Source organism: Grammomys surdaster, unplaced genomic scaffold (genome assembly GCF_004785775.1).
Source record: "Grammomys surdaster isolate TR1022 unplaced genomic scaffold, NIH_TR_1.0 170, whole genome shotgun sequence".
NCBI classification, from domain to species: Eukaryota; Metazoa; Chordata; class Mammalia; order Rodentia; family Muridae; genus Grammomys; species Grammomys surdaster.
In genome coordinates this window covers 15120258-15132164 of record NW_021604618.1, presented here as the reverse complement: position 1 = coordinate 15132164, position 11907 = coordinate 15120258, and the positions used below count along the sequence as shown (strand labels likewise).

Sequence of the window (11907 nt, the reverse complement as noted above, 5' to 3'; positions counted from 1 at the left end):
TCATTAGAAGTGATTTTCGATCTGTTTCTTGCTTTCCTGGTGATATGGGGAGTTCAGGACTTTCTAATGTGGGAGAACTAGGTTCTGATGATGACAAGTACCTTAGGTTGCTGATGCTTATGTTCTTGTGCTTGCCTTTTGCCATCTGGATCTCCTTTGTGCTATCTCTGACTGGAGCCTGTATTTCCTATTATCTAAGTTGTGTCAGAACTCTTTGGGATGGGTTTTGCTGCTGTGGTTAGAGCTGAGGCCCAAGATCTGCTCAGTGCTCAGGTGGAGACCGGAAGGAACTCATGCTCTGGGCCAGAAGTGAATTCATGGATCCCAATGGTTTCCAGTTGCTCCCTGTTTGAGGCAGGTGTTGCAGCCTCCTTGCCTAGGATACTGATTGGGTTAGAGCTCCTGGGAGCCCCGCTTCCTCTGTGTTCTGGGAGATTGGGTACAGAGTTGACTACCGGGATCTGCTGAGTGCTCAGGCCCAGACTGGAAGGAATTCGCTCTCTGGGCCAAGAATGAATTCCTGGGTCCCAATGGTTCTCAGTTATCCCCTGTTTGGGGCAGGTGTAGCTGTCTCCTTACCTGAGATACTGCCCTCCTGGGAGGCCCTCTTCTTCTGGGTTTTTTGAGGTTGGGTACAGAGATGTCGCCTGGGATCTGCTCTATGCTTGGGCCCAGACTGGAAGTTGGTTAACATCTTATATATACAACTCAAGAAATCAGACTCTAGAGAACCAAATAGCCTAATTTTAAAATGGGGTACAGAGCTAAAAAAAAAAAAAAGAATTCTCAACTGAGGATTCTCAAATGGCTGAGAAGCATCTAAATAAATATTCAACATTCAACATCCTTAGTCATCAGAGAAATGCCAATCAAAACGACTAAATGGCTAAGATCAAAATCTTAGGCTACAGCATATGATGGCAAATATGTGGAGAAAGATGAACAAACTCCTCCATTGCTGGTGGGAGTACAAGCTGGTAAAATCACTTTGGAAATCAATCTGGTGTTTCCTCAGAAATCTGGAAATAGTTCTACCTGAAGACCCAGCTATATCACTACTGGGCATATACACAAAAGATGCCACACAATACCATGTGCGCAGCTATGTTCATAGCAGCCTTATTTGTGATAGTCAGAGGCTGGTAAAAATCCAGGTTTCCTCAATGAAAAAATGGATACAGAAAATGTGGTTCTTTTACATAAAGGAATAATACTCAGCTATTTAAAAGGAAGACTTCATGAATATTATAGGCAAATGGATGGAACTAGAAACTATCATCCTGAATGAGGTAACCCAGATCCAAAAGAACATACATGATAGGTACTCACTGATAATTGATACTAGTCCAAAAGCTCAGAATACCCACAGTACAACTCATATACCATATGAAGCTTAACAAGAAGGAAGACTAAATTGTGAATGCTTCACATCCAGTTAGTAGGGGGAATAAAATAATCATGGGAAGCAGAGACAGTGAAGGAACTGGATCAGAGAGGGCAAGGGAAGGAAAAAAGGGGGCAGAGGACCAGGTGTGGGAAGAGACAGGAGAGAAGTCTAGAGGGATAGGAGAATAAATTGTAATAAGCAGCAGTAGGGGAATGGAGAACTGGGGGAACCACTAGAAAGTCCAGGGGTGTGAGAGGCTCACAGCACCCAATGGGGATGACATTAGCTGAAATACTCAATAACAGGGAGATCTAAACTGAAGAACCCAACTTTAGTAGATAGGCATGGCTTCCAGTGGAGAGATGGGTCCACTCACCCATCTCAAATTTTTTAACCCAGAATTGTCCCCATCCAAAAGACGTACTGGGACAAAAATGGAGCAGAGACTGAAGGAAATGCCATCCGGAGATTGCTCTACCATGCAATAAATTACATCTCCAGACAACAAACTCTGACCCTATTGCTGATGCCAAGATGTGCTTGCAGACAGGAGCCTGGTATGGCTATCCTCTGAGAAGCTCTCACAGAACTTAAGAGAGATGTAGATACTCACAGCCAATCACTGGACTAAGCTCAGGGACTCCAATGGAAGAGTTAGTGGAAGTGTTGAAGGAGCTGAAGTTGATTGCAACCCCATAGGAAAAACAGCAATATCAACAAATAGGACCCCTCAGAGCTCCCAGGAACTAAACCATTAACCAAAGCGTGAACCATGGCTCCTGCTACATATGTAGCAGAGGACTACCTTATCTGGCATCACTGGGAAGAAAGGCACTTGGTCCTCTGGAAGCTTGATGCCCCAGAGAAGGGGGGTATTATAGGGGTGAGACAGGAATGAGTAGATGGATGGTGGAGCACCTTCCTAGAGACAAAGGAGAAGGGAGTGAGGAGGAGTACTTGTGTGTGTGTGAGAGATCCAGAAAGGGGATAACATTTGAAATATAAACAAATAAAATGATTAGAAAATATAAACAAAAAAGCAAAAGGCTGGATGAAACAACTCAGTAGAAGATAAAAGGGTCTCAGGAGCAGGCAGTAGAGTCAGAGACATCCCTACTTTCACTATTAGGAGTACAACAGAAACTCAAGCAACAACCACAACATGTATGCAGAGGGCCTACTGCCTACCTATGAAGGCCTACAAATTGCCAGTTCAAGTCTCTGTGAATCACCAATAGCTCTGCGTAGTTGATCTCTGAGGGCCTTGTTCTCCTTGAGTCCTACATACCTCTTATGCTCTTTCCCCCTCCTCTTCTTTGGAGTTTTCTGAGCTCTGCCTAAGTTGAGACCCTAGCAACTAGATGGAGCCTATGGCAGGTGCTGCCTAGGTTTCAAACAAACAAACAAACAAACAAGAAAAGAAAAAAAGAAAAGGAAAAAAAGAAGCAGGATGACTCAGAGACTTACAGCAAAACTAAATGCGATCAACAACAACAAAGTGAATGAAATGATTACTTATAATAATCTGCCATACTCATAGAGCAGTTACTAGCTGAATCATCATCAGAAAGACTTCCTTCAGCAACTGATTAGATCAAATACAGACACCCACAGTCAAACATTAGTCAATTAGTTTTTAAATTCAGCACTGTACTCAGTACACAGGCAGAATGAAGCCAATATTTGAATCAGAATTCTACGATATCCCCTATTCTCTATACATGATATTCTTTAGCTGTATTTCTTAGATAATTTAAATCTAAAATTAAATAGGCATGTTTGAAATGTGCATCTATATCTTCCTTATAAAACTTAGTTAAAGAAGACAGAGGCAAGATACCTGTGAGAATAAAGATATTTGCTGTGCAAGTCTGACAATCTAAGTTCAACTAGAAAATTGGGGAAGGTAGAAGGAGAGAATTGACAGAATGACCCTATGACCTCTCTCTATATACTATGGCACAAATTCACATACACACATACACAATAACTATAGACTACATGTAGATAACTATAGACTATGTAGAAAATAATTTTCAACAACCTTATGGGTTTAAATAACTTGATAGGAAATTCAAACCTGTAAACATCACATACAATTACAGAGCACATTGAAATCCATCAGTTATATGACCAAGATTTGATCAAGATTGCATACATTATGGTATTATAATCACAGTATTTTTTTTTACAGTATCTCACACTTTTAGCAATTGGTCACATAAGTATAAAATGTTTGGAGTCACTTTGATTAAATATATGCAATAAGAGACCAGACAGCTGCAAGCTTCTCTTTATTCCTTACTGATGAAGAGAATAGTTTTTTGCAAGGTTGATTAACATTATCAATACTGTGATGACTACCAGGAGTTTTTACATGTCCCTCTTTCTATTTTCATAAATTAGTAACACTCAGTATCACTCTTAGCAGAGAAATCCCCAAGAGGTGTCCAAGATAATTATTTCCAAGTTTTTCTTTTTCTCCAGAATACAGAGTAGGTGATGTTGGACACCCATGGGACAATTGCAGAAAGGAAGGTAAGTCAGACTGAGGGGAAAACTCTTTATACAACATCAACATCTTCATAAGCACACGTCAGATGAAACAAAAGTCTGACCCACAGGAAAATTGTGATTTTGGTAAGTCATTTCTCTAATATTATTCTGTTAGGAAATTCTCAAAATATTTCTAGTTATTGTTTTTTTTTTTTTAACCAATACCCAGTATGTAGTAGGCTGTGAATTACTTGTGTGGTTTTTTTCTTTTGTCATCCTTAGGAATTCATGTGTTTTCTATACCTGCCCCATTTCATGAGTCTTCATGTCTATATCAGAAGATCATCATTCTTTATGAGATAATCTATAAAAGTAGTATTCATCTAGCATTGTACAAATGTCCCCTTGAACTTAATCAAATAAAATACTTTTTAATTCAGTGTGAATAACATATAAGATAACTTTCAGCATATAAATAGTAAAAATATTAGCGATTCAAGTGACAAGAGGCATAATACATGAGTACTTTATAACTCATACTTTAAATATCTGAAATCTAGTCTCCATGGAGAAGGAGGAATAACATCTCCCAGAAATGACCCCTCTAATTTGTTGTCAAATGTTGAGTGATCAAACCTGAATTTATATACAATAAGAAAGTTTGAATCAATTGGCTTTGTATGTATGTGTGTGTGTGTGTGTGTTTATGTGTGTATGTGTGTGTTTATAAAGCTACATACATATACACATATATATGTAATAATAATAAATAAAGAAAAAAGGCTATCAACTTGAGGGGTGAGACTAAAAAGCCTTAAGAAGTGTAGGTGAGAGGGATTTAAAAAAGGGGAATTACATCAGTAATTCTATTTAAATAAAAAGAATATTTAATAAGTAAAATCATACTAACACTCTAAAAACAAAACAGACAGACAGACAAAAATATACAACAGCGAATCTTATGCCAAAGTAGTTCATTAGAAGCTATTAAAATATAACTTTGTAAGTCATCAGTATCTATCACTTGGTTTCTACCAAGTTTAGTAAATACAACTACATCAATAAATACACAGATATTAATATTCAGACTATTACATTGTTTGGCACATTGATAAAGAACCAAGCAATATGGAAAAAATTATACATAAAAGAAAATTGCTTGTTTGTAGACTCTAAAAACAGATAATTCAGTTTGCTTCCCTTTATTAATATTTGTTAATGTAAAACTAATATTAGAATTGCCACTTAGTTAAAGGTAAAAATTACAGAGATATTTTAATAGATTATTGTTTTTCATTATGTCATGTAAAATACTGATAGCTACTGAGCAAGAGAAGAGAAGGGTGAAGTAGCTGTTATGTTCCTGACAATCAAAATGCATCTTGAATATGTCTTTCATAGCAGCATATCTCATAGTAGGAAGTTAAGAAAAGTATAAGTAGCAAGTATTTTAAAGAAAATTCACACACAAAGACATGTACTTTATAGCAATTATATATATATATATATATTTTTCATACAGGTAAATGTTTCATATATTGTGTGTGTTTTTATGAATATCTATTACACAGCGTTTTTTTTAAACAACAGACTCATTGCCTATAATATCAAGAACTATATTGTTTAATGATATACTAGAAACTATAGTACAAGGTGTGAATTCGTGGATCACTGTACTCTGAATACTAGAAAGGCTTAATGATTTTCATGTGTGTATTTTCTTCTGTGTCTTTACTATACATTACTACATTAACTGTGCAACATCTTTTCAAGCCATTGCAGTACATGGCTCCACTTTTTACTAGCATTTGAGTTATCACCTGGAAAGTAAAACATTCTGAGTATCACCATTAAAAGAGTTTTGATAAATCATGGTCATCAGAATATATCACAAAGCAAATGTATCCACAGCAGTATAATTCAATAGTATGCTACATACATAATACTAGAGGAGAGAATATAAAAGGCATTGTGAGAGGCTTGGTTCTACTTTTCAATGAAAAGGATAGTCTGACACAGCTTTGTGAAGAAATGTACTTGCTCTCTTAAATAGTAATTCCTTTCATTTGTGACACAATTCTCCCTTGATTTTCTAAACTTGTGCAGAACAAACACAGTAACAGAAAAGGTGATAAAGAGCACAAGGGAAAGTTCAACAAGCCTCAGCCCTACACAAAGAACAAAGGCAACAAAGATATGCTGAGAACTAGAGAAATAGTCTTACTTAGAACAAGCAATACAATATATTGTTCAATACCAAACAGTCTGTCCTTACAACTTGTATATAAAAGTGACATTGCATAGCCTAAGCAATTTATATTTTGGAATAAATATGTGTGTATAAATATACATGCATTCACTTAAAATTACTGAAAAAAGAGGGCATGAATTTGAAAGAGGGGATGGAGGAATTCTTTTGAATGATTTGTCAGGAAGAAAGGAAAGGGGGAAATTATGTAATTTTATTTTAATTTAAAAACTTAAAGGAAATAACTGAAACAAAGCAAAAATGTAATCCTGGAAAATTCATGTTTGCTAGAAACTGTCTTATGGAAAAAAATGTCAAGGAACACAAACTCTTTGTTATATAACCAGTGTATTTTTACATATTTAATAAATCTTTGTAAAGTGTGTCCATTCACTTATCTGCTATGATGCATCTATACCTGATGTCTTCAGAATATTCTTGGTTTTATTTGCTTGTTTGTTGTTGTTATTGTTATTGTTGGAGTTGTTTTCATTTTTACTGTACCTTCGAAACCCTTAAAATCAGAGATATAAAATAATTGTAAAGATAATGTCAGGGATCTCATTGTTTCCTGGTGATTCCCCTTACCTATAGAAATCAAAGGATCAAAGATGAGTAAGATCTATGAGTTGAAAATAGCCAAGATCATTACTAAGTGGAGGAGAAAACAGAGAATATTATCCACCATACAGCTTGAGTACTGTCCATTCAATCAGTAGATGTGCCCTGCCTGTGCTTTGAGGTGAAAAATTGCTGCTCACTACACAGTAACATCACACTCATCAAAGGCTGAGAGTCAAAGAATAGCTATGCTTACAGATTTATGTAATTTATTCTATTTTAAAACAACATAGATGATCAGTAGATAAGTAACATAATGAGAACATATAGTGATGATATATTGATGATAGATAATATATAATTCATATGAAGAAACTATAATACCTGAAAGTCTAGTTATTCTCAATAGCTTATAATTGCATGACAATTAAGTTGCTAATGCAACTTGAGAGCTACATATTATTGAGCTGAATTTGAAATAAATGTGAATTTTAGAGCTCAGGTTTGAATATGGGTTGCCTTGTTCTTGGTAAATCTACTCCAATAGGTATTTGCAATGGTAATTATTAATCAGTTTAGTTGAATAAATAAATTTGATGATGTATATTTATTAATAAACAACTGTAAATATAGTTTCATATTTCAATTTGGTATCTGTGTATATCTTATACGGTGTTCTGTAATGCATTTCCCTAAAGTTTTCATACCATGCACATTAGAGATTTAAACTAAAATTTCAATTTATTGATGTCATGGATTTTGTTTTACTAACACTCAATGGACTCATTAAACATGCTTTCAAAAATTGGCTCATCCTGTCTGACAATTTGTACTCAACTTCAATGCAATTCCCCACACTTTTCTGAGTTTAAACCTCATTTTTGTTATAGAATGTCATGATTGCTACTAATTCAGATCACTTATTTAAGAAACCACACACAGTTTTAGATATTCACATTATTGTCTGTCTCTCCTCATTTTTCTTCTATAACAGGTATTTCCTGATATTGATGTGTATAACAATCAAACCTGATGCTTCTTTTCTTGGGAGTTTCTCATGATTCATGAACTTTACCTGGGGAAGCAATGTCACTCATATTTGGCTTTGATTTCTCTTTATTTTATTCCATTCTGTCTACCAAGTTTCAATATGAATGTCTAATTATACAAAGGAAGTAACTTACCCCATATCTCCAGCTGATTGACAATCTTTCTCTCTTTGCAGTTTATATCTGAGAACACACTGAATATAATGGATGGAGGCAACCGATCTGTGGTGTCTGAATTTGTACTCTGGGGACTTGCCCACTCAAAAAATATCCAGATCTTACTCTTTGTGATATTTCTGATGCTTTATCTGTTCATTATGTCTGGAAATATTGTCATCCTGACCTTAATAACCACTGACCCCCATCTGCATTCTCCCATGTACTTCTTGTTGGCCAACCTGTCCTTTGTTGATATGTGGCTCTCCTCAAACATCACTCCTAAGATGATCACAGACTTTCTAAGGGAAAAAAAGACCATTTCCTTTGCAGGATGCATGTCCCAGGTCTTTTTTACCCATTGCATTGCTGGAGGAGAGATGGTATTGTTGGTGGTAATGGCTTATGATCGCTATGTGGCCATCTGCAAACCACTCCACTACTTCACCATCATGAACCTGAAGAGATGCACTGGGTTGGTGTTGACTTCCTGGACAATTGGATTTATACATGGTGTAAGTTACTTGGTAGTGTTTGTTCAGCTGTCTTTTTGTGGTCCCAAGGAAATAGACAGTTTCTTTTGTGACATGCCACTGGTAATCAAGCTAGCCTGCATGGATTCCCATGGTTTAAATACTTTAATGAATGCTGAATGTGGGGTTGTGGTTGTAACCTGCTTTAGTCTCTTGCTCATATCCTATACCTACATCCTTTTGACTGTTAGCAAAAGCTCTAAAGGTGGGGCATCTAAGGCTCTGTCCACTTGCAGTGCCCACATCACTGTAGTGCTGATCTTTTTTGTGCCCTGCATCTTCATCTATGTGTGGCCTCTCAGTATCACTTGGTTTGACAAATTTCTTGCTGTTTTTTACTCTGTTATTACTCCTCTCCTAAACCCAACTATTTATACACTGAGGAATAAAGAGATTAAAAATGCGATGAAAAGATTTATAGTCAAATTTCTGGGTCTCAAAAGAAATTCCTAATATCCAGAATTGTTTAGTAATTTCCTCACATGTTGAGACTTGCTGTGTTAAAAAGCTTTAAAACTAACAATGCTGCTTCTATTAAAAAATATATACCAAGCTTTCAATAGATATATAATTTAATATTTTACAAAGAATATGACATTTACTGATCATCTGTGACAATATTGTAAGTCCTTCATACTATGATCTCAATATGAATGATCTTTTCACATGCCATCAAACTATGATTCTCTGTTTTTAATAAAGTTGTACTTAACTTTTCAAACTAATCTCATTTGTTTAACTTTATGAATAAAATATTAGTAATTTTTCCTGATTATAATTCTGTACACAACCATATATGCCACAAATTACTTACTTCCTTTGCCAACTAACTGATATCATTTTTGTCTTATCATAGCTATCTACCAAAATACTAATGGCATGGGCAGAAAGGACTAAGAATGGTGAAGTAAAGTGATAAACTTCACATGGAACAGCTTTGAGTTTTACTTTGCGAAGTTTTAAAAACTCAGGTTACTATAGTGTCATGATAGAGTGAATGAATAATGACTAATTAGATTTCAATCTTATCTCAATCTAGTATTAAAACTTTTTATTTTAATTATTACTTAATTCTGCATAATGTCCTGAAATTTTCTCCGTGAATACAAATGTCTATAACTAGATTAATTATTATAACTATTGTTCTTCATTTAATTGTTAACAAAGTTGAGACATTTAACAAAACCATTTGTAAGTACACATATGTTGTTGGTCGGTGAAGTTGCTGACATGTCTAAAACAACTCAGATTATTACCTTTGCCCTTGTTTTTCCACTATAGCCATGTGGAAAGACTCTGTTGATGAATAGACAACATACTTTGTTATTTAGGATACAGAGAAATCAATCTCAAATTGACTTGGGATCTTTATCCTATTTGGTAGCGTTCATAATGCTAAACTTTGCTAACACCATTGGGGTAGAACATACTTCTATGGTCTTACCCAATTCTAGACTCTGGATGGGAAAATAGAAACCTACCTGGAAATATATATCTACTATTATAATAATGCAATAGTTTGGCAGAGAAAACAACTAATTTTTTTGATGTTTTTTCTATAGGAGAGAGATTATGCCTGATACTATAATGTTGCTTAAAACTTGAAAGCCATTCAAGCAGCTTACTAGATTCAAATTTTACATTTACATTTATTTCATTTGACGTTTTTGTTTTTAAGGATGAGAGATAATGATTTAATTTCACTCTTTATGTAGACATTCAGTTTTCCAAACAAGATTTGTTGAAGATTCTGTCTTTGTCTCATGTTATTTTGTCATCCTTGTTGAAATTCTGGGTCACTGCAAGTTTGTGGACTTAAGTCAATATCTTCTATTATATAATATTAGTTTAGACAATAGTAGACAATCATATCATTGTCACATGTTTTGCTTTGTAGTAGAATCTGAGCTCATGTATAGTAATCCAATGAGTACTTTTCTCCTTGCTCTGGAACACTTTGGCAGTCTTTTTGCTTCCAAATAGTTCTTGTTGGGGACCTTGTTGGGGTCTATGTGATTTATAACTACTTGAGAAGTGATATTTTAATATTGTTTTGTGATATGATGTTAGCTCTGGATTTAAGTTGTTGGTTAAAGTTTTTTAAATGATATTTTTTAAGCCCATTAGCCAAATAGTACAAGGAAGAACAGTGAGCTAGAGGTTTGATGAAATTACTGGGAAAAGATGAACGAAATAATAGAAGAGTCAGGACTACGACCAGATCTTGTCAATTGTGCTCAAGACTTGACAGAGAGAATCATGGTGCAGTGAGAGATGAGCAATGGTCAATTCAGGTCTTTTACTAGATCTTGTACTTATCAAGTATCTTGGGTGAATGCTGAAGGTCTCTTAACACATCTGTCTACAAGGGCTGGTGCCTGGTAGAGTTTGTCATGCAATATATACTACTTCATGATACACTATTTCCATAAATTTAACAATATTGTACATTTTAAATTATCTTACAAGGTGCAGAGGTTCAGAAGTGTTCTTACTACATACATAAACAAGAAATAACTGGTAAAATAAACAATGATATTTTCATTAGTTTGTTTGCTATGTTTATTTCATGGAATACAAAACAAATCACTGCTTTTCACCTTAAAAATACACAACACTAGTTCTGTAATTATAACTCAACAAAGATTAAAATTTGGCTAGAAGACATGAAAATTTGAATACAACAAAGGAATAAAGTGTAACATTTATGAGTGGAAACAAATTAAATTGAGCATATATTAGTAAAATAAGCAAAGATTGTACTAGGGGTTCCTAGAGACATAAATTTCTCTCTCTCTGCCCCCCTCTCTCTGTTCTCTTAATACTTTCAAGTGCCTGGATAAATATCTTATGATGTATATGATAATTTATTTCACTCAAAATATGGTGTCATAAATGCTAATTTTATCTAAGAAAAACTTCACAGCAACATTGAAGCTACCTTTTGACAAAATATACCATTATTGGGGTTTAACAATATCTACACATAAAATAAACAACTAGAATCAACAAAGCCAAAAGTTGAACCTTTTCAGTGTTTGATTCCATTAGAATTTCTCCATGTGAGGAAGTGTTATGCAAGGTGTTAGGCCTATCTCAATGATTATTATTATTTTCTTTTTGTAAAATCTTGGTTTTCTAATTCCCTTTTCTCCCTTCCTCTCCAACACCTAGTCTTTATCTTCTCGTTTAACTGCTGCTCTCTGGATGTCTGTATTTGCTGTAATCAAATGCTTGCTTGTTACTCAAATTTCATTGACTGTCTCAAAATATTCATTTATGTTGGCTTATTCAAATAAGGACCATGACAATTGTACTAGTTGATGTCTTTTCAGTCTTTCAATCTGTACCAATTTTTGACAACTACTTTTTCATGCTTTGAGTTTGATGAATATTCCAGACTATTGTCCCAATGACTATTTATACTTCAATTGTATGTTATTGAGTCTATCTAGTATTTTAGCACATTTCTCTGTT

At 34.9% G+C, this 11907-nt stretch overlaps 1 protein-coding gene across 1 annotated transcript; it reads left to right on the top strand.

Moving 5' to 3' along the window:
* Positions 1-7941: 7941 nt before the first annotated feature.
* On the top strand, positions 7942-8883 carry LOC114620913 (olfactory receptor 4K14-like). Its single transcript, XM_028767089.1, has one exon. It carries the CDS (start codon positions 7945-7947, stop codon positions 8881-8883), a length of 939 nt encoding a protein of 312 aa, XP_028622922.1. The 5' UTR covers positions 7942-7944.
* The last annotated feature ends 3024 nt before the right edge of the window (positions 8884-11907 follow it).

Coding starts and splice junctions, on each gene's coding strand:
- LOC114620913 (XM_028767089.1), top strand. CDS start 7,945: ATGGATGGAGGCAACCGATCTGTGGTGTCTGAATTTGTACTCTGGGGA.